The sequence below is a fragment of the Enhydra lutris genome, unplaced genomic scaffold, assembly GCF_002288905.1.
Source record: "Enhydra lutris kenyoni isolate GAN:26980312 unplaced genomic scaffold, ASM228890v2 scaffoldscaffold13, whole genome shotgun sequence".
NCBI lineage: Eukaryota > Metazoa > Chordata > Mammalia > Carnivora > Mustelidae > Enhydra > Enhydra lutris.
In genome coordinates this window covers 7,377,837-7,396,401 of record NW_019154097.1, presented here as the reverse complement: position 1 = coordinate 7,396,401, position 18,565 = coordinate 7,377,837, and the positions used below count along the sequence as shown (strand labels likewise).

Here is an 18,565-nt window from a genome sequence, read left to right as displayed (position 1 = left end):
AGGGCCCCACCACCGGGCGGTGGGGTGGGTGCTCATGGGTCCTGCAACAAGGGTCCTAGGCGCCAGCCCACGAGGGGCAGATGTCACTTGCCACGCATCGCACTGGCCACAGTGGGCCAGGTGACCCCCACCTACTGATGAATGGGCCGAGAGCCACAAACCGGCAGCTGGGGTGTTGGGAGAGCCCCTCCGGTCAGCCCGCGCCACCTCTCTGAGCCTGTTTCCTCCTCTGCAGCCCCGAGCTCACACTTCTTGCCCTGCCCTGCGTGGGAGCATTAGAGGGGCACATGACCCTCCTGTTAAGTACGTAGAAAATGCTACGTTAACATAAGGGGCGATCGTGGGCTTGCTTTTCGCTGTGCCAAAGCCATGTCGCTTTCTTTGGTTCACAGGAAGTGTACACCTTCCACCCTCTTTAGCGCTAGGCTCCTCTTAGTCCCCCACCGCACCCGGTCTCTAACTGCTCACTTCCTCCTCTCATTTGGGGCTTTAAAATTGCTTTTCAGTTAGATCGTGAAGGTCAGCTAGCTGTAGCCTTCGGTGGCTGAGTTTTGGAGCTGCACAGTAGGGCCACACATCCTGCATGGAGAGAGACCCCGGAGTGTTGTGAGGGATGACAAGGGGGTCTGTGGTGCATTTCTCCCAGACGGCAGAGAGAACTCTCGGGGGTTCTGCATCACAGGATCTGTGGTTTCTTAGATCCCTAAGGAACACCGGGCGGGTGTGTATGTGTGCGTGTGCATATGTGGCTGTTTCAAGCACCAATATTCCCTTAAACATAGATAATGACACTGTGGACTGCCAAGCCCCACAGTGTGCTTCAGTTGCCAAATAACCAAAGCAGGCTCAGGGGACAGCCCCAGGTGACTAGGGCTCTGGCTGTGAGGAGGGGACAACACTCTTGCGCTACTCAGATCCCCTGGGAAACTCGTGTTCTCATAAGGGACCCAGACCCTATGCAGACAGTGACAAGATGAAGGGTGGCCAGGACAGGGAGAGGGCCCAAACCTGTGCCGTGTAAAAGAGGTTGGCATCAAGCCAGCAAAGAGAGGTCTCAGGCAGCCACCACGGCTGGAGCCAAGGAAAGAGCCATGACCTGCAGGTCCCCAAAGGCAGAAGCCAGGACCAGCAGGTGGGGAGGGAGGTTCTGGGGATGCAGATCTCAGTCTAGGACGGGCAAGAATATTCACGTTTTAAGGTGACCTATCTCAGAGTGAACTGGGCTGCCTTCAGAGGTAGGGTCTCATGACCAGAGGTGTGCAAAGAAAGGCTGGAGGAAACCTTGGCAGAGATTACACAGGAAGGCATGGAAGGGAATGAAAATGTTTGGGTCTCTTCGAGATTAAAAGGTGTGTGAGTCCACAAACTAGAGCAAGGTGATCTCAGAAGACTTTATATGTGTATCTATTAAGAGGAGAGAGGAGGAGAGAGAGCATGCACTGGCAAGGCAGAAGGAAAGGGCTAGAAAAGCGAGCCAGCTGCGGGGTGAAGAAGGGGGCATGCCCACTCGCCAGGGACCCCGAGCACCGCCAGCGGTGGCAGCACCACCAAATATGACATCCTATTTTGGAGCAATCTTTGCAGCATTGCACTTTGGGGGCTCCCAGCCCGCCTGCCTCCCTGAATGACCACAGGAAAATGAAACGGATGTATTGTTCTCACTTGCATTACCCTGTGGCGTGTGTGTCTCCGGGCTTCGTAGTCTTTTGTCTTCTGTGCTCTTGTGCTGCGCTCGGAGCAACCTGCAAAGCAGGTGACTCTGGCACTTCTCAGAGGAGAACCTGGGGCTCCAAAGGGGCACGTGACAGAGCTGGGGCAAGAACCCGCATCGGGAGGCAAGGCCAGGGGCTGTCTGTCATCCCAGGGCGCTGTGATGCCGCCCTCCTGCCTCTCAGCCAAGGGCAAACAGGGAAGTCTGAGATACAGCGGCAACAGGGGAGGGAGCCCTTGAGGCTCCCCCAGGTGGCCTCCGTCCTTGCTCCTTGATGAGCTGGGACTCCCAGCACTCAGCAGGGTTCCAGGGAGAAGCTTAAACACCAGAAAGGGCCCTGGGCTAGGAGTCAGGATGCAAGTGTGTGCCCTGGGGTGAGGTGCAGCCTGTTCCTGGGCTCGGTGTTCTCCATGCAAAATGGGAACGAAGCTGATGGCCCTACTAAATTTTTAGGGGTTGTTAGGCAGATCAAATGACATTGAAAACCATAAAATTGAGCGCACGTGCATAGCAGTGGTGGACTACTGTGTCCCTGATCCCACAGGCTCATGCTTGCTCCCACCGAGAGCAGCCTCAAACCCTAGTTCTGCCCCCTCCTCCCCGTTCATGCCAGGCTGGGCATGGACTTGGCAGCGGGCAGTGGCCGTGAACTACGAGCCGGGCCATGCAGCAGACGCCCGCGAGAGGGTGATGAGACACACAGCACCTGCAGGGCCAGGCCAGGGCAGAGCAGGGCCGGCTTGGGGGCCTTGAGGTCTGGGTCTGGGCTGAGCAGGAGGGGTGCCAGAGCCCCTAGGGACTGGGGCTGGGCAGCTTAAACACGGCCCTCTGGGAGCTTTACTCAGTTCTAGGGCCACAGACCTCTCCCCAGGCCAGGGGCAATTACCCAGCAAGAGGCCCTTTGGCTGCGGGGTGCTGACCTAGAGGCAGGTGAGGGCGGATGGGCACTTCTGCAGGCAGGCCCAGGCCAGACCGGACAGTGCAGGAGAAAGGGCAGCCTTTGGCCAACTCAGGGCCAGGACGAAGTCTAGCATAGGGCAGGGTCCCCAGAGTGACGACAAAAGCAGCTCCTGGCGGGAGGTTCCTGGCCACCCGTGTGCCCTGAGGCCAAGGACAGCACCATCTTGGGACACTTGAAACGCGTTGCTGACACTCCACTGACCAGTGCACACGTTGGCGTAGTTCTGGATTTGCTTTTTTTAATTAAAAAAAAATTTTATTTATTTATTTGACAAAAAGAGACACAGCGAGAGAGGGAACACAAGCAGGGGGAGTGGGAGAGGGAGAAGCAGGCTTCCTGCTGAGCAGGGAGCCTGATGCGGGGCTTGATCCCAGGACCCTGGGATCATGACCTGAGCTGAAGGCAAACACTTAAACCACTGAGCCACCCAGGCGCCCCTGGGTCTGTGCTTTAAAGCAAAGGTTTGGGAAGTTGGGCAGACAGGGTGCAAGTCACAGCACTTGCACAGGAGGAATAGTCGAACACAGTCTGTCCACCATGAGGCGATGGTCCTCCCTGAAGAAAGGCAGGAAGCACTGGGCGGAGGAGGGGCAGGCACAGGACAAGAGCCCCTAGGAAGATTCCAGGGATGGGCCAGTGGGTGCTGTTCACATGGTGGTGGAGAAAGGGCAGCCTAGGAGGGGACATTACGGGTCCTGGCCACAGAGGGTGGTGATGGGAGTCAAGGCCCCTCGCCGAGGGTCACGAGGCTGGAGTCAGGGTCAGGGCATCTTCCCTGTGGTTTGAGAAGCTGTTGAAGGTCTCTGGGTTGGGACCCTGGGTGGGATCAGAAAGGAAGGGACGCCCGGGGTTCTGGTTTCCCTGGGGCAGACAGTGGAGCAGTTCTCTGAGCTAGCCAGCCCGGAGGAAGGGCAGCTTTAAGGGACGGAGTGATGAGTTCGGAGGCCCAGGAACGTGGAGGAAGGGATGCCCTCTGAAGGAGGAAGAGGAGTGGATAGAGGAAGTGGAGAGTTTCCCAGAGAAGAAGGGCAAAGCTGGGAGAGGTCAGGGCCCGGAGGTGAAGGGAGACAGCCTGTCCACACTGGCCTCTGGGAGCAGAGGACTAAACAGGGCCCCCTGCCTTTGGCCACTAGGTGGGTTGCCGAGACCTTAGGGAACATGGCAGTGGCTTGGGGATTGTGACGGCAGGTAAAGAATGCAGATGGCATTCCAGGCTGCTTTTTCAGAAAGCTCGGCTGAAGGGCAAGAGAAAGGAGCAACCAGCTCGAGAAACAGAAAGCACCCACGGAGGAGTTTGAGACCAGCTGGGACTGGGGTGGGGGCAGGGGTAACTGCCTAGGAGAGGGGGTGACGGACAGAGCACAGCGTGCAGGGGTTTCCTTCCCTCCATCATTTCTCAGGCAGGGCCGGGGACTTCCTCACGAAGCTCTGGGTTTTGCTTTCCAGCATCTCAGAATCTTACTGATCCTGTGCGCTCTGAAGGTCACAGGTCTCCCTTCTCTCCAGACCCTCTGATCTCCTGCTGCTCTTTTCCTCCATCGCTCATCCTCTGCCCACCAGGTCAGGGCCCCCAGATCCCTGCCGGGACCCAGACTTGGGTTCCACCAGCCTCCCTCTGCTGCGGACGTCCAGCGGTGGCTCTTTCCCATGCACGCTGCGAAAAGCCGTCCTCCGGATTTCTGCCCTTCTCGCTGGGACATGAGGGGTCCCGGCACCCGGCCCTGCCGAGATGGTCTAAGCCAGATCCCAGGCAGCCGAGCCTGCGTCCTGTCTGGGGACGCCACCATGGAATCACCTACTGTTGGTGCTTGAGGGGACGGCAGAGGCCGAGGAGCTGGCTTGCCCCATGTTGGCCAGCAGGCTTGCAGCTTCGACAAAACTCCGGCAACTGTGTGACTAGGTAACCCGTCTTTCTACATATCCCAGCATCAGCTGGGGCCTCACAGGCCTCGACACCAACTGGCAGAGCAGCACAGACGGGGTGGGTGGCAGACGGGCCCAGCTCATGCAGGCAAGCCCTGCGCGACCTGGTGTCTCATTCAGGGGAAGCCGGAAATCTGGGGTGTTCCTGTGAATCACCTGAGTTTTAAATCCTGACTGTGAAGAGAAAAAATCCTAAGCCCTGTGTAGCTCAAGTAAAACACACGCATGGCCCGCACTCTGCCCGAAGGCCAGGAGCTTCTCTCCGCTCTAGAATGGCGGGAAGACTCCGCACCCCAGCGCCGGGCCATGCCCTGCAGACTCTCTCTCGAGGATATGCTGCTGGGTCATCCTTCCCGCAGGGGAGCTGTGGGTTTGGGCACCCATCAGGCTTGGGGGGAAAGCGCATGGCGTCAGCACCCTAGTGCCGGGTGGGCACAGCAGACATGAACCGACCCCGTGTGCAGCGAGCCTGGTGAAAGCCCCCCACCACCCAGGACCAAGCACTTCTTCCTGCTCCAGGCTTGCCCCGAGGCCTCCGACGCAGGCCCGAGGAAAATCGGGGCACCTTTGAAGCCCCTTCTCTCCAAGGAGGGGAACAGAGCCAGGCCACAAGAAAGGACAGAAGTTACGACGCCCCCAGCTGCTCTGCAGGAAAGAGGGCTGGCTTACCTTAGCCTTTGACTTGCTATGTCACCGTGAGCAAGTCTCTTATCCTCTCCGGGTCTCAGTTTCCTCACCTGTAACATGGGTATAAAATTCCTGGCTCCTTCACCAGACTGCCCTGAGGTCAAAATCAAAAAGAGATTCTTGTACAAATACATAACGGGCTACAAAGGGCTAGAAATTACTGTACTTGTCCTCCTTTAACGTCCCCAAGACGATCCTCACCCCAGCTGTAGTGCTTATAAACCATGGGATTTCCCATTAATTCCAAGGTCAAACTCAAAATGCCTCTCTGAACAGGGCCAGGCAGGGGTCTTACTGTCCCACTGGGTGCCTGGTGCTGACCAGGGCTCCTGGCCCTCCTCAGCCAGGTCCCAGCCATCCCCCTCCCCTGGCCACCTCATCTCTCCTCCACAAAGCAGGACTCCATGGGGATGTGGCCAGCTGAGTGGCTCTGGAGCCATGTTTCTCGCTCTGGAAGCTGTTCCAGGTACACCCGAGCTAGGCTGAGTAGCACCAACAGATTGGATGCATCCAGAAGCTCCAGCGGGCTGATGGGGCAGTGCCAAGCACCCGCAAATAGTAAATCCCCATAAATGTTGGCTGTGCCAGCCCAAGGTGTGGTCCAGGGCACAGGGCCAGGATACCTCTACCTGGGTCTCCACTAAGTCACCCACTTGCTATGAGTCCTCTACTAGGCCTCAGTTTCTCCATCTGTGAAAAGGGGACTTGGACTAGTGCATGATCCCTTTTGTGTTTGGAAATGGAGACCAGGGGAGGGAGATTTGGGCCGTCACAGCGACCAGAGGACACTCCTGGCATTTAGGGCCCACGGTCCAGGGGCTCAGAGTGCCCTGCACGGAACAAGACTGTGCCTCACAACAAAGAATTGTGCCCCCTCCAAAGAAAAAAAAATGCAGAAGCACCCTGGTGGGGGATCTCACAGGTCCCTTCCAGATCTGGGATTTGGCAAAAATTCACCCAAATTCATAACTAAACATTCTAAGAAGAAATTCTTACCTTGAAATGACAGCTTCCAGCTCTGCTGCCTCAGAGATGTGGGACGGCTGCTGTTAAGATAAGCAGCCCAGGCCCGGAGGGATCCAGAAGGTTCCTCCTGGCCCCAGTGCTTGGTGACTCTGCCGTTGGGGAGATAATGATGAGGGTTTACACAGAAGGAGCGGGCTTTCCAGCCTCTAAAGCCTGCTAAACACACCGCTTACTTCCTGTGATCGTCTTCCAACCCCGGGAGGTTGCAAATCAGCACGCCATGGCTCAGAAAGGCTTAGAGATGTGTTCAAAGTCACACAGCTGGCAGGTGAGGGACCTGGGGCCTGAACCCAGTGACCTTTCCTCTCCCTTCCCAGACTTCTTTGATGGGGCTCCCTCACCATCTCCCCCCGAAAGTGTCGACTCACCTGCCTTTCCAGGAAAAGAGAGGCATCTTGGGACTCTGAAATGCAGCCCAGAAAGTCCAGACATCCTCCCCTGCCCTCACCACACACACTCAAGCTCGCACTGATACATGCACATATACCGACCTCCAGTAGAAAAAACCTACCAATTTCATCATAGATTTCAAAAATCAACTTTGAAATTAAAAATAAGAATAAAGAAGCACTGAGAATGGCCCAGGGAGAAAGTTCTGAGAGTCAGCTTTTGGGAGCTGGTCAGAAGGTGGAAGATGTCCCCTCCTCCCAAGAAGCCATGGCCAGGTGGGGCTGGGAACCCGAGCCACTCACAGCAGCAGAGCAGGAAAGGTCCGAGGGACCACAAGCCCCATGATCACAGGTGCAGCTCCCCACCCTCCCTGCCCAGACCTGCGACGTGGCCAGCCCTAAGTGCCCTGGCCAGCCCCACGCAGGACACATGGAAACATGTACTCCTGGGGTCTGATCTGGGGTTAGAACATAGGGGCAAGCTTTCAAGTCTGCTCTTGTGCTGGGCTGTCACTCTGCCACCAGTGTGCGAGCAACAAGAGAATCTGCATTTTTAAGCAAAGAAGAATCCTTTAAGGCCTTGTTGCCAAAATGGCAGTCCTGGGACCAGCAGCATCGGGGTCATCTGGGAGCTGACTGGAAATACAGCATCATGGGCCCCACCCAGACCTACTGACCCCATGTGCACTTTAACAAGCTCCCCGGGGGCTTGTGTCTACAGTACCTGGTGGGAAGCAGGGCCGGCCCCTCATTGAACTGATGACATGCCGGCCATACTGGCTTCCTTTGGGTTCCCAAAACATGCCAAAGCCCGTCCTATGTGCTGTTCCCTGTCTCAGGAATGCTGTTCCCTGAGGTTCTCACATGGCTGCTCTTCCTCAGCCTTCGGGCCTCAGACTGAATGTCCCCACTTCAGGAAAGCCTTCCCAGACCCCCTGATCTGAAGCCGATACCCTTCTAGGCCCTTCTCAGAGTGGCCTCAGCAGCAGGGATCACTGTTCTGTTCACAGCTGTGCTGTGTGGTCTGCCCTTGCTAGAATGCCCGCTCCAGGAAGGCAAGCACCCGGTCAGCCTGACACATCTGGGTCCAGCATGGACCACAGTGCCAGGCACACAGCAGGCTGAGCGAGTGGAGGACAAACACAGTCATGGAATATAGGACGACTATCGCCATCCCTCCATTATTCTGGTTCACATTAACTACGCACTAAGTAACCCTTGGTCGGACTCATTTTGCAGGTGGGAAACTGAGGTCTAGAAAAGTTTGGGGCATGCCCATGGTCATCCTGTAAGTCTATGGTAGAGCAAGACCAAAGCCTTTGACCTTTCAGGACCCAGCACCTGAGCCCACGCCCGGATGCCCTGCCTGTCCATGTGTGCGGGGGCCGCTGACCTACATTGTTGAGTAATTATATTATGCAGAGGGACTCTCGGGCCAGCTGCTCTCCTTCGGCTGCATAGATGGGGGAGGCTTTCCCGGGCAGCTTCTGCACGCCTCCCACAGAGCGGCGGTCCGGCCAGGAGTCAGGTGCGAGCGTTCCCTGCCTGCGGGCAGAATGGACAGGTGTGGTCTCTCTGCCGGGCACTGTGCCCTGTCAGGCAGGAACAGCATCTTACCAGCTTGCCTTCGATTTGTGGCCCTAAAACTCGGCGTTCACAGAGCTCTGGGGGCTTCCAATGGGGCCTCTGTAGGAACATTTCACGACGAAATCATTCCTCCCCCAAGCTGCCCCTCCCAGTTTCTACAGCGGGGTTCAAGGGTTATGCCCACTGTCCCCTTGGAATGGGATGCAGTGCTCGCGAGAGGCAGGGCAGGCTGGGATAAGCACCTGGAGAGGGAGTAAAGACCACTGGTGTGGGAGGCAGACAGACCTGGCTTTAAACCCAGCTCCAACACTGACTAGCTGGAGATTTCTCTCATCTTTCTGTGCCTCCATTTTCTCATCTGTAAAATGGGTACAGCGCGTTGTTGGATTCTTACCAGGCTTTGACAAGACACCGTAGGTAGAGCTGGCAGCTTCACACCTGCTGTGTTGTCATCCGTGACAAGCAGCACTCGGCGTTCCTAGGGCAGTTGTTACCAGCTTAGTTCGACCTCTGAGCTCTCTGTCATGGAATTGTCCTGATCTTACCAGAATGGAAGAGGCCTGAGGACTGGACTGTGTCCATCCTCATGGCTGCTGTATTCCCCCATGCCCAGAACAGTACCTAGCAAATGGTAGTTCTTCTAGTTACATTGGAGTAAATGAATGACTACTTAGGTAATTGCCCAGGTGGGCAACAAGTAAGGAAGAGAAATAAAGAAAAAAAGGCAATTTGAAAGCTCTTATAGGCCAGTCATTCCTGGGGATTGATTTAGACCAGGGGAAACTGTGTAGTCCCCAATCATATGGGGAGGCAGGGCTGACGTCCTGACTCAGACCCTGATGGGAGACCACCGCATGGCATCTGCTGGGGTCTGTGTCCCGTGTGTGTACCGCCAGAGCCAGCACAGGTCAGTGCCCTGGGATCGCTGGCCCTGGGCTGTGTGGCAGGCCCACACTGAGAGCAGGGTGAGAGTAGGGTCAGCAGGCCTGGGTCCTCCAGCCCCATGTTCCCCAATATCCTCTACCCTCCCACCCCACTCCAGTTGTCAGGAAGAGGTGGGGCCAGTCCTCCAAGGTCCCTGGAAAGCTGGCCTCCTTTAAGACCACTGGGTGCCTTCTAAAGTAGCACAGGATGCTGTTGATGCTTTGCGGGCCCCACTGAGCCACAAAAGTAGCTGTGTCCTCAGCCGAGGGTGAGCGGGCTGCTGGGCCAGACCCTCTATGCGGGTCTTGGGTGCCCTCTAGTGGCATTTTGGTGTATGACAAGGACTCCAATAAGCGCTCAGGGGGTGGCAGCTTTCCACGCCCCCAGTGTCCTCCCTCTCCATCCCCCCCAACCCACGCTTTGCATTATCCAATACACCTCTCTCCATGCGTTGGACTGCTCTGACCCCTCTGAACACCAGTCCCAGGCACGATTAGGACAGATCAGAGAAGAAAAGGCATAGCTTTTACAGTGGGCTTTTATCACCATTTTGCGGCCACTGAAGGAGTGTGATTCAGGTACAGGGGTACTGACCAGTCAGACTCCCCATCTCCTAGCCCCAGGAGTACCTGAACCTCATCACTCCTAAATCCACCCCAACCCCTGCCACTCTGATCCACGTACGGTGTGCCCAGACATGGGGTTGTGTGAGGGTGATGTTAATGACCAGGAGATTTTTGTGGCTTCTTCCTGGATCAGCGCTTGTGCAGAAACAGCTCCGCCCACCCTTCGACTGTTGAGTTCTCTGGGCTCTCCACTGGCCCTTGATTTTGTGCTGCCCTCTCACCTCTGAGATGGGGGTGGGGGGCTAACAGACCCGGATATAGGGATTCGGTCAGAGCAGACCAGGCTGGGGAACTTGGCGGGGGCGAGGGTTATTAACAAGTTAAAAGGTAACCCGGCTAGAACATCAGCTGCAGAAGGGGGAACACAGAGCCAGCAGCAGCTCCAGGAAAACTACCTAATGGAGTCTTAGTCAACCATGAGGGACATATGAATCACGGGTGGAAGGCAATTGTTTAGAAAGTGGAGGAGATGTGGAGCGAGGGTGCAGGCAGATTCGCTCACCGCCACCTGGAGTGCTGGGCTCCAAGACAAGCCCGTAGGTCAGTGGTATACTGGAACAGGTTGAAGGACGAGGTCGACTCCTGGCGGGAGGCAGTGTGTACCTTCACTGCAGCTCTTTCCCACCCGACCAAGGGCGTGCAGATGTGAGGAGAGGGCTTGGGATTATTCTGAGGACCCCAAAGGAAAGCAAGGACCGTGGGGTGGAGGCCCAGGAGATCGGTGCAGCCACTCACCAAGAGTGGGAGGGGGTGGGCTCTCTCTCGCTGGGGACGTAAGAGCCTGACAACCGCTCTTGGCTTCTGGGGAATAGAGGTTTCATAATATTGAACAATGGTATATGACAGCATCAGTCCTTTCTACACAGAGAATCTAAGAGTCCATCATAAATTATTGCCTTTCATTGGAGAACAACAGCTACTATCATCATTAATGGGTTTGCTATTCATGCGTGACCGTAATGGGCCTTTGCTGTTGCATTCTGATGTCTGCTGGGTTGTCAGGCATTAGGGAAACCCAGTTTTCGCTGTTAGAAGTCACTGTTGACCTTCGCACCAGCCACTTTCGCCATCTCCTCAATTAAACAATGAAAAGACATCAGGAAACCCCTACCCCCTTACTAGAATCCAGCCCAGCTCCTGGGCAGGTCGCAGCAGAGGGGCCATCTCTGGCATGTTGACTCAGACTTGGGGTCCTAGGATCACCTTCTCCTGGCTTGTCTCTCTGTGGTCTCAATGACCACAGAACCAAAGTGGCAGAGCTAAGGGAAAACAAAAGGAAAATCAAGCCTGAGAGATGGTACCAGACCTGAATGGTCTGATTACAGAATGGCCTGGATGCACAGGCCCCACCTCCCTCACCCTTCCTTTTTCTATTCCCCAAGTCACAGGAGCCCAGACCACTGCCTGCCTCAAAGGCCAGGCCGAGAGAGCAGGGCCGAGAGAAATAGAGTGCCCACTCCCACTTACCTAAGGCCTGCTTTCCACATCTCTGGATCCCACCAAAATGTCCCTTCTTCCTGGTGAGTGACTCTGGGGATGCCTACCTGTTACCTTCAGGCCTGGGCTTTACCCTGGGCCTCTACAGGACCACTCTATCCCAGACACAGCTCTTTGATGAGACACCCTCAGTGGGTATCTTCTCTAAAGGCAGATAGATTCACAAATATATGTTCAAATTTACTTTGTTATTGGTGGTGCATGGATATAGAAATTCTAAAACTATTTTGTGTCTATTTAGTATTGAGCAAATGAGTGACTATCTTGGTATTGTAGGAAACCAGTGATCTCATTGTGAGAGAAGAAAGGTGCAAATATGGAATGGGAAGAAGCAAGAACCCTGTGGCATAGGGTTTTGTTTATATCAATCTATAAAAAGGTGGTAGATCAAAAAAGGATAGATACATAGAATCATGATGAATGGATGGATGGGTGGATGGATGGGTAGATTAGAGATATAAGTGAGGGAGGGAGGAAGGAAAGGAGAAAGGAAGGTCCTGGGAGGAAAAGAAGGAGGGAGGGAGGGAGGAAGGAAGATCCTTGAAGTATTGATATCCTTGGAACAGTGAGCCCATCTAGTGCCCAGATCTTGGTTTCTAAATATCATCCTCCATCAAAAAGAAACAAGACTCTCCAGAGAAATGACTGATTCTGAGGCTGGGGAAAGGAAAGTACAAAGAAATAGAGGTACTTGTGCCAAGGTGTAGGAAAGTGCTCCCCAAAATTATGGGGATGTATTGAGAAAACACATGAGGCTGCACAGGGAGTTTCCCACTGACCCAATCTGGGAGAATCTGAGCATCAAAATAAATGATAGTAATGGAAATGGAAAAGGAACCCCTAAATGCATACCGATATACATAAATAAATGAGAGGAAAGGAAAAATCTGTTTACAATGGAGTGTCAAGTATTTAAATGAAATGATAGAGTTAAAAAAAAAAATCACCATTTTGTGGCCACCGAAGGAGTGTGACTCAGGTAGAAACCATCCCTGGATGCTGAAACCACTGAGTTGACATTTGTGGGGGAAATGGGACACTCACACAGTCTCAAAGTATCTCCCACAGAATATTTATTAATTACATGGGGGAAATGGTACCTCTGAAGTGGAGAGATCTGGCAGACATCACCGGAACCAAATGGTCATAGGTGACATCACCAGTAGTGGGGCAAAGTGCCATCAAGTGCCACTGAGGTGAAGCTCCAAGGAGGCAAAAACAAACACTTTACATAGGACTCCTGCCATGAATGCATAACCCAGATCTAATCATGAAAACACATCAGACAAACCTAAACTGAAGGATATTCTACCAAATAACTGAACGGCATTCTTCAGGAATATCCACGACGTAGAAGAGAGAAATAGGTGGAGAAATCATCAAAGATTAAAGGAGACTAAAGACATGATAAGTAAATGCAGGACGTGGTCCCAGATTGGGCTCTGCTTTGGAAAAACCACAATTATTTTTAAGGACATTATTGAGTCAATTGGCAAAATTTAAAAATTGATAGCGCATTAGATACTGTATTAGCTAAATGTCCTCAATTGGGTAAGTATATGTGGTTATGTAAGAGAATCTCCTCATTCTTAGGAAATACTTGCTAGATATTTAGGGGTGAAAGGTCAGGGTGTCTGCAACTTAGTCGTAAATAATTCAGAAAAAAAATATGTAGAATATACATTTTTGTTGTTGTTGTTCTCTGGATGTGTTTTTCTTCTCTTTCCACCTTATGGCTGATTCTTGCTCAGTTTCCCAGCTCAAATTCCTGAGAGAGAGACCATATTTGGATAGGGTTCTTTCCACCATCCCTCTTTGAGCAGAACACTGCACTAGGAAACCTCCTAGGTCTCTGACCAGACTCTGGATTGGCTACTGTGGGTCAGGTACCCACCCTCTGTCCAATCAGCTTTGGCCCAGGATGTGTCATGTGGTATATAACATGGCTGCCCCCATTGCTCCCTCACTGGGGGTGATGGGAAAGAAGGTCTCCTTAGAAGAGCTTGGCAGGCCCCACGGCTGGCCCAGCCAATGGTTACGGAGTTAATCCCAGAGACACCTGAAGACCTCTTGACATTAACTTGTGCCTTATTCTCACCTTCACTCTTTCAACAAACATTACAGATGTGTGCTCTGGACCAGGTCTCACGCTAAGTACTAGTTGCCCAGGAAGTGACCTACTCTCTACCCTCAGGAGATCTGACTCATGTTTGAAAGGCATGAAGAACACAGATAACTAGAGTGCAGGGCTGACTCATGACTGACAAACAGAAAGCAGCCCCATGAGAACATAGAATGGGGTCCAAAAGGCCTCCTGGACAAGGGACTAGCTGTAGCTCATGGGAGGGCAAGTGGTCATCAGATGGGGCCCTGGCTGCTGAAAAGGTGCCCAGTGCCATTCCTGGGTTTCTGTTTTCTCTTTGCTCAGCCGGACCCAGCAGGACGGGACATCTCTATCCGCCCTCTCCTGGAGCACTGTGAGAACACCCACATGACCATCTGGCTCGGCATTGTCTATGCCTATAAGGGGCTTCTCATGGTAGGTGCAGAGCGGGAGACAGAGGCTGGGGGGCTGCTTCTCTGTCAGAGTTCTCTCTCCTAGGGGCCTCTGTGAACATAAAAATAGAGCCCCCAGAACAAAACACTAACTGCCAGGCCCCGTGTCTCCCACATGGTCTCTCAGTTCCCACAACAAAACTCTGAGATGGTGCAGATAATACCCCATTTCACTGATGAGGATGCTGAGGCTTGGTTTGCCCAAGGTCACTCAGTAGTAAGAGGCAGATTCAAGAGCTTAACCACAGAACAACCCCAAAACCTGTGAGTGGGCCTCACGGCAGCCACCATAATGCTCCCAGAATGGCAGTCTGTCAACACTTAGTGCAAGTTCACATCCCACATTTTACTGGATTCCCTCAAAATCTGTAGGAGGTGAATGGAATCATCCTCATCTTATAGAAGTCAGGCTCAGAGAAGTTAAAGGGCACTAGTAACCTCCAACCTCCGAACCCAGTCGTCTTTCCACTCCAGCCACCTGTTAGAATCAAAGATCATGTACCAAGCCCACCCCACAGATCTGGAAGGACTTGAAAGGGCAGCCACACCCCACCTTATCCCCCGTTGACCCCTGAATCTTCTCTCCAATCCTATGGAAACCATGCTTCCACTGAAATCCCTCCAGGGACAGGAAACCAGCTCCCGTACCCTCCTGAGGTCTTTCCACAGGAAATTTAACCCGCTGTCTTCTGTGTAGCCTCTATTTAGAGGCCAAGAATGAAGCTGTCTCCAAAGGTCAGAGAAAGTGGGACTTCTTGTCCTGCTCAAATGCATCATTACCTGCTGCTGCTTCAGAGAACTGTTCCTGAGGGCCCCCACCAGAAGGGCCTGTGTTAGGGGACCCTAGACAGAGATTGTCCCCCACTTCATACTAGTCGAGACTAGTTTCCATAGGGACTCTATGAGGACCCCTGGGCCCCAATCCAGACAACATAAGGGAGTGATCCTGAAGGTGCCCACAGGAGGGTCCCAGAGTGGAAATGGGACTTTGAGGACTAGCCAATGGCCCCGGGCTTGGAGAAGGGCACTCAGGAGACATGGACACTGGAGCTGTCAGAGACAGGTGGCATAGACCCAAAGACAGATCCATCATCAGTGGGCAAAGTTGCCAGTGGGCAGCTTTCAAGTCCACATGAAAGAAGGATTTTGTTCAACAGAGCAGTGGCCACCGATTTGGTGGCACCCCACCCCCACCGCCCCAAGGAAGGAAGACACTCCCTTCACAGGAAGCAAGCGGTACCCAGGACTTGAGGCCCCCAGCCCCTGCTGAATAGAGACAGTGAAACCAGACTCTCCAGGACCCCTCCGGTTCCACCCTCCCTGATCCAAGACTGTGTGAAATTAGATCATGAGGAAGCTGACTGACTCTTCAGACTGCGACTACCGGTAATGTTTTGGCCATCCTATCTTCTCCACCTACTTGCAAAAGTGGTTGGAGTCCACCATCTCTCTTCCAGGGAAGCTAATATCTTCAGCCGGTCCTGTCAGTAAAAGCCGTATTTGGCAGCATGAGTGTTTTACTGTTTGCAGTGTGCACAAGGATTATCCTCAGCCCTCCCGGCCATTAGGGTTTGTGACTAAAATTCTAGCTCCTAGCGCCTCCCACTCTGAGACCACAGAACTTCAAGACCGGAGAGAGTAGGCCCGGCCCTGCAGCCCACATCCCTGTCAGAGTTTCAGCACTCTAGCCCCCACTGAGCATGAACTGTGCCCCCTCCAAAGGCCCTAGGGAGAATGCTTTCCTGCTTCCTCATGGCAGCTGATAGCTCCGGCATTCCTTGGCTTGCGGCCACATCGCTCCAGTCTCTACCTCTATCTTCTCATGGCCATCTCTCCTCCTCACGTCTTGTACCAGCAGTCCTGGTCATCTCCTTCCCCGCCCACCCACATCACCATTCTGCCTGGCATTCTGTCCACACTTCTTCCTCAACCAGCCCTCCTCTTAGACCACCGATGAAGGCTAAACCCTACACACCCTGCTTCAAATCACATTGGACCTACCTCTACCTTGTCCATTTCTGTTGGGAGATATATTGGTTAGGAATAGAGCTGCAGGTGATAGAAAACCCAAAATTATAGTGATTAAAGAGATAGTTAACTTCCCTCTCAGATGAGCAGTCTAGGGCTGGTGGGGGCGCTCCCAGAATCTCAGCTCACCCATCTTCACCATACAGCTCCCACCCCGTAGACTCAGACGACTTTTTGGTCTAAGATGGCTGCTCAAGCTCCACCCATCACACTTCACTCCATCTACTAGGAAGGAGGGAAAGGAACACCCTTTATAGATACTTTATAGATACCCATTTCCCTTTACAGATCCTTCCCAGAACTTGTACGCACCACTCCCACCTACATGGCCCTGTCCTGAACCTACTCTTACATCACACCTGGCTTCGAGGACAAATTAGGTTATGTAGTCTCTATTGTGAGTGACCTTGTGCATTGAGAGGTAATAGACACAGGGGCTCTGCCTTATTAGACAAAAACACTGGACTGGAGTTCTGGAAATACAGTCCACTTTTGCCACTGTATGACTGCGTGGCCTTGGACGAGCCCCTTCCTCTCTGGGCCTCAGGGCTCTCTCTAGAGTGAGGGGAGATGGTCAAGATCATGTCTGGGAGCCCTTTCCACCATGGCCTGCTATATGTAAACCAGTGGTGTGGCAAAGGAGAACTGGATGTTGTAACACCCCCAGTGGGCCTTTCTTCAATGTAATTCACCCCAGGGCCACCAGTGGAGTGTGAAGGTGACATCCAGAAGACCTGGCCACAGCAAAGCTGCCAGCCCCCCTTCTCAGAGCAGCAGGTATGTGCCAGCCACCACATGATAATGACCACTGCCCCTTCCGCTCACCATTTCAGTTGTTCGGGTGTTTCTTGGCTTGGGAGACACGCAACGTCAGCATCCCTGCCCTCAATGACAGCAAGTACATCGGGATGAGTGTCTACAACGTGGGGATCATGTGTATCATTGGGGCTGCCGTCTCCTTCCTGACCCGGGACCAGCCCAACGTGCAGTTCTGCATCGTCGCCCTGGTCATCATCTTCTGCAGCACCATCACCCTCTGCCTGGTGTTTGTGCCCAAGGTACGGCCTGCCTCCCCCACCCCCCCACAACATTCTGCCCTCTGGCCTCTGCTCCTGCCCAGGGCACTACGGGTTCCTCCACTTCCTAGCCATTTTATGCTTTCTCTACTTGGGATGATTATAGTTCACATGGAAGATTTGGAAAATGCAAACAAGTAAAAATCAAATTTTCCAGAAATCTCAGAGTCTCACCACCCAAAAATAATCACTGTTAATGTTTCATTTTGTTTCGTTTTGTTTTTTACTAAAAACTACATATTTTTTATGTGTTTCTTTCCAGTCTTTTTTTCTTTAAGATTTTATCTATTTATTTGAGAGAGAGAGAGTAGTGGAAATAGCAGAGGGAGAGGGACAAGCAGACTTCCCACTGAGCGTGGAGCCCTGATGCAGGGCTTGATCCCAGGACCTCGACATCGTGACCTGAGCTGAAATCAGAAGTCAGATGCTCAACTAACTGAAAGACCCAAGCTCCCACCCCGCCCCCCTGTATTTTTTAAATGGTTAGGCAGTGATGCTTTCTCAGTTACAGCTGAGTTTGCCTTTTCCACTGTGAATTTCTCCTTTGTGTTTCTCAGTCAAAACCACCACTGATGGGAGATGTTCCACGTTTTCTTGTCCACTCCATTCCCTTACTGATGAGCACAGTCGTTCCCAGATTTTTTTATATTATAAATGAGCTTCTTTTCTCTACATAGCACATGATTCCCATTTCTGGCTCCATCCTTCAGATGGAACCTCAGAAGTAGCATTAGTGGGGCGCCTGAGTGGCTCAGTGGGTTAAGCCTCTGCCTTCGGCTCAGGTCATGATCCCAGGGTCCTGGGATCGAGCCCCGCATCAGGCTCTCTGCTCAGCAGGGAGCCTGCTTCCCTTCCTCTCTCTCTGCCTGCCTCTCTGCCTACTTGTGATCTCTGTCTGTTAAATAAATAAATAAAAATCTTAAAAAAAAAAAAAGAATCATGAATGGGTAAAAAGGAATAAATAACCACTTTCAACAGCCACTTACATTTTCCATTCACCAGAAGCCCTGACCTTCAAGACCAGCCTGAGAGGTGTTTTTTGAACCTTATCCTTCCCGCAGGGTGAACCAGAGTCCTTGGCATCTTAGGAGTCCCTGCAGTGGGCTGTTCTCGGCATCAGAGAAGAATGGGAGATGGAGATAGGGTGGGAGGAATTACTGGCCCGAGTAGGGTAGGGTGTGCCTTGGATTACGGGGGGACCAGAGATCAGTCGGGGTCCATTGTGCCCTAAACAGATGGCCCATGGCACCTCCATCCCGTGAGTCCCCAAGCAACGACTTTCCTGGAGCACTGTTGCCCTTTATACCCACCTTCTCTGCTTGTCAATGCCTGCCCAGGCTCCAGGCCAACGCCAAGGCCTCTCTGCCTGTACTCTGACATTCTCTCATTCTGGTCAAAGATGTCAGATGGTTCCAACCCCAGCCATGACCACTCTCCTCTGTCACCCTCAAGAGCTCCTCATTGCCCTTCTGGCTCCAGAATCAAGTCCCCAGTACCAGGCTGCCTTTTAGGACCCTTGAGACTCCTCCAGTCTCCCCAAAGAACTCTGCCCACCATCCAGACTGCCCTTCTCC

The 18,565-nt window shown here is 53.1% G+C and overlaps 1 protein-coding gene across 2 annotated transcripts in view; it reads left to right on the top strand.

The window, feature by feature from the left end:
• The window catches only part of LOC111145857 (gamma-aminobutyric acid type B receptor subunit 2), a 341,149-nt gene that overhangs the window by 306,286 nt on the left and 16,298 nt on the right, over window positions 1–18,565 (top strand). For both annotated transcript variants that reach the window (XR_002640501.1, XM_022501134.1), the window contains exons 14-15: window positions 13,760–13,870; window positions 16,749–16,973. Coding sequence is in view for 1 of the 2 variants with exons in the window: in XM_022501134.1 (XP_022356842.1) it covers window positions 13,760–13,870; window positions 16,749–16,973 (336 nt within the window). In the remaining variant the exon portion in view is untranslated. The remainder of the gene's footprint in view (window positions 1–13,759; window positions 13,871–16,748; window positions 16,974–18,565) is intronic.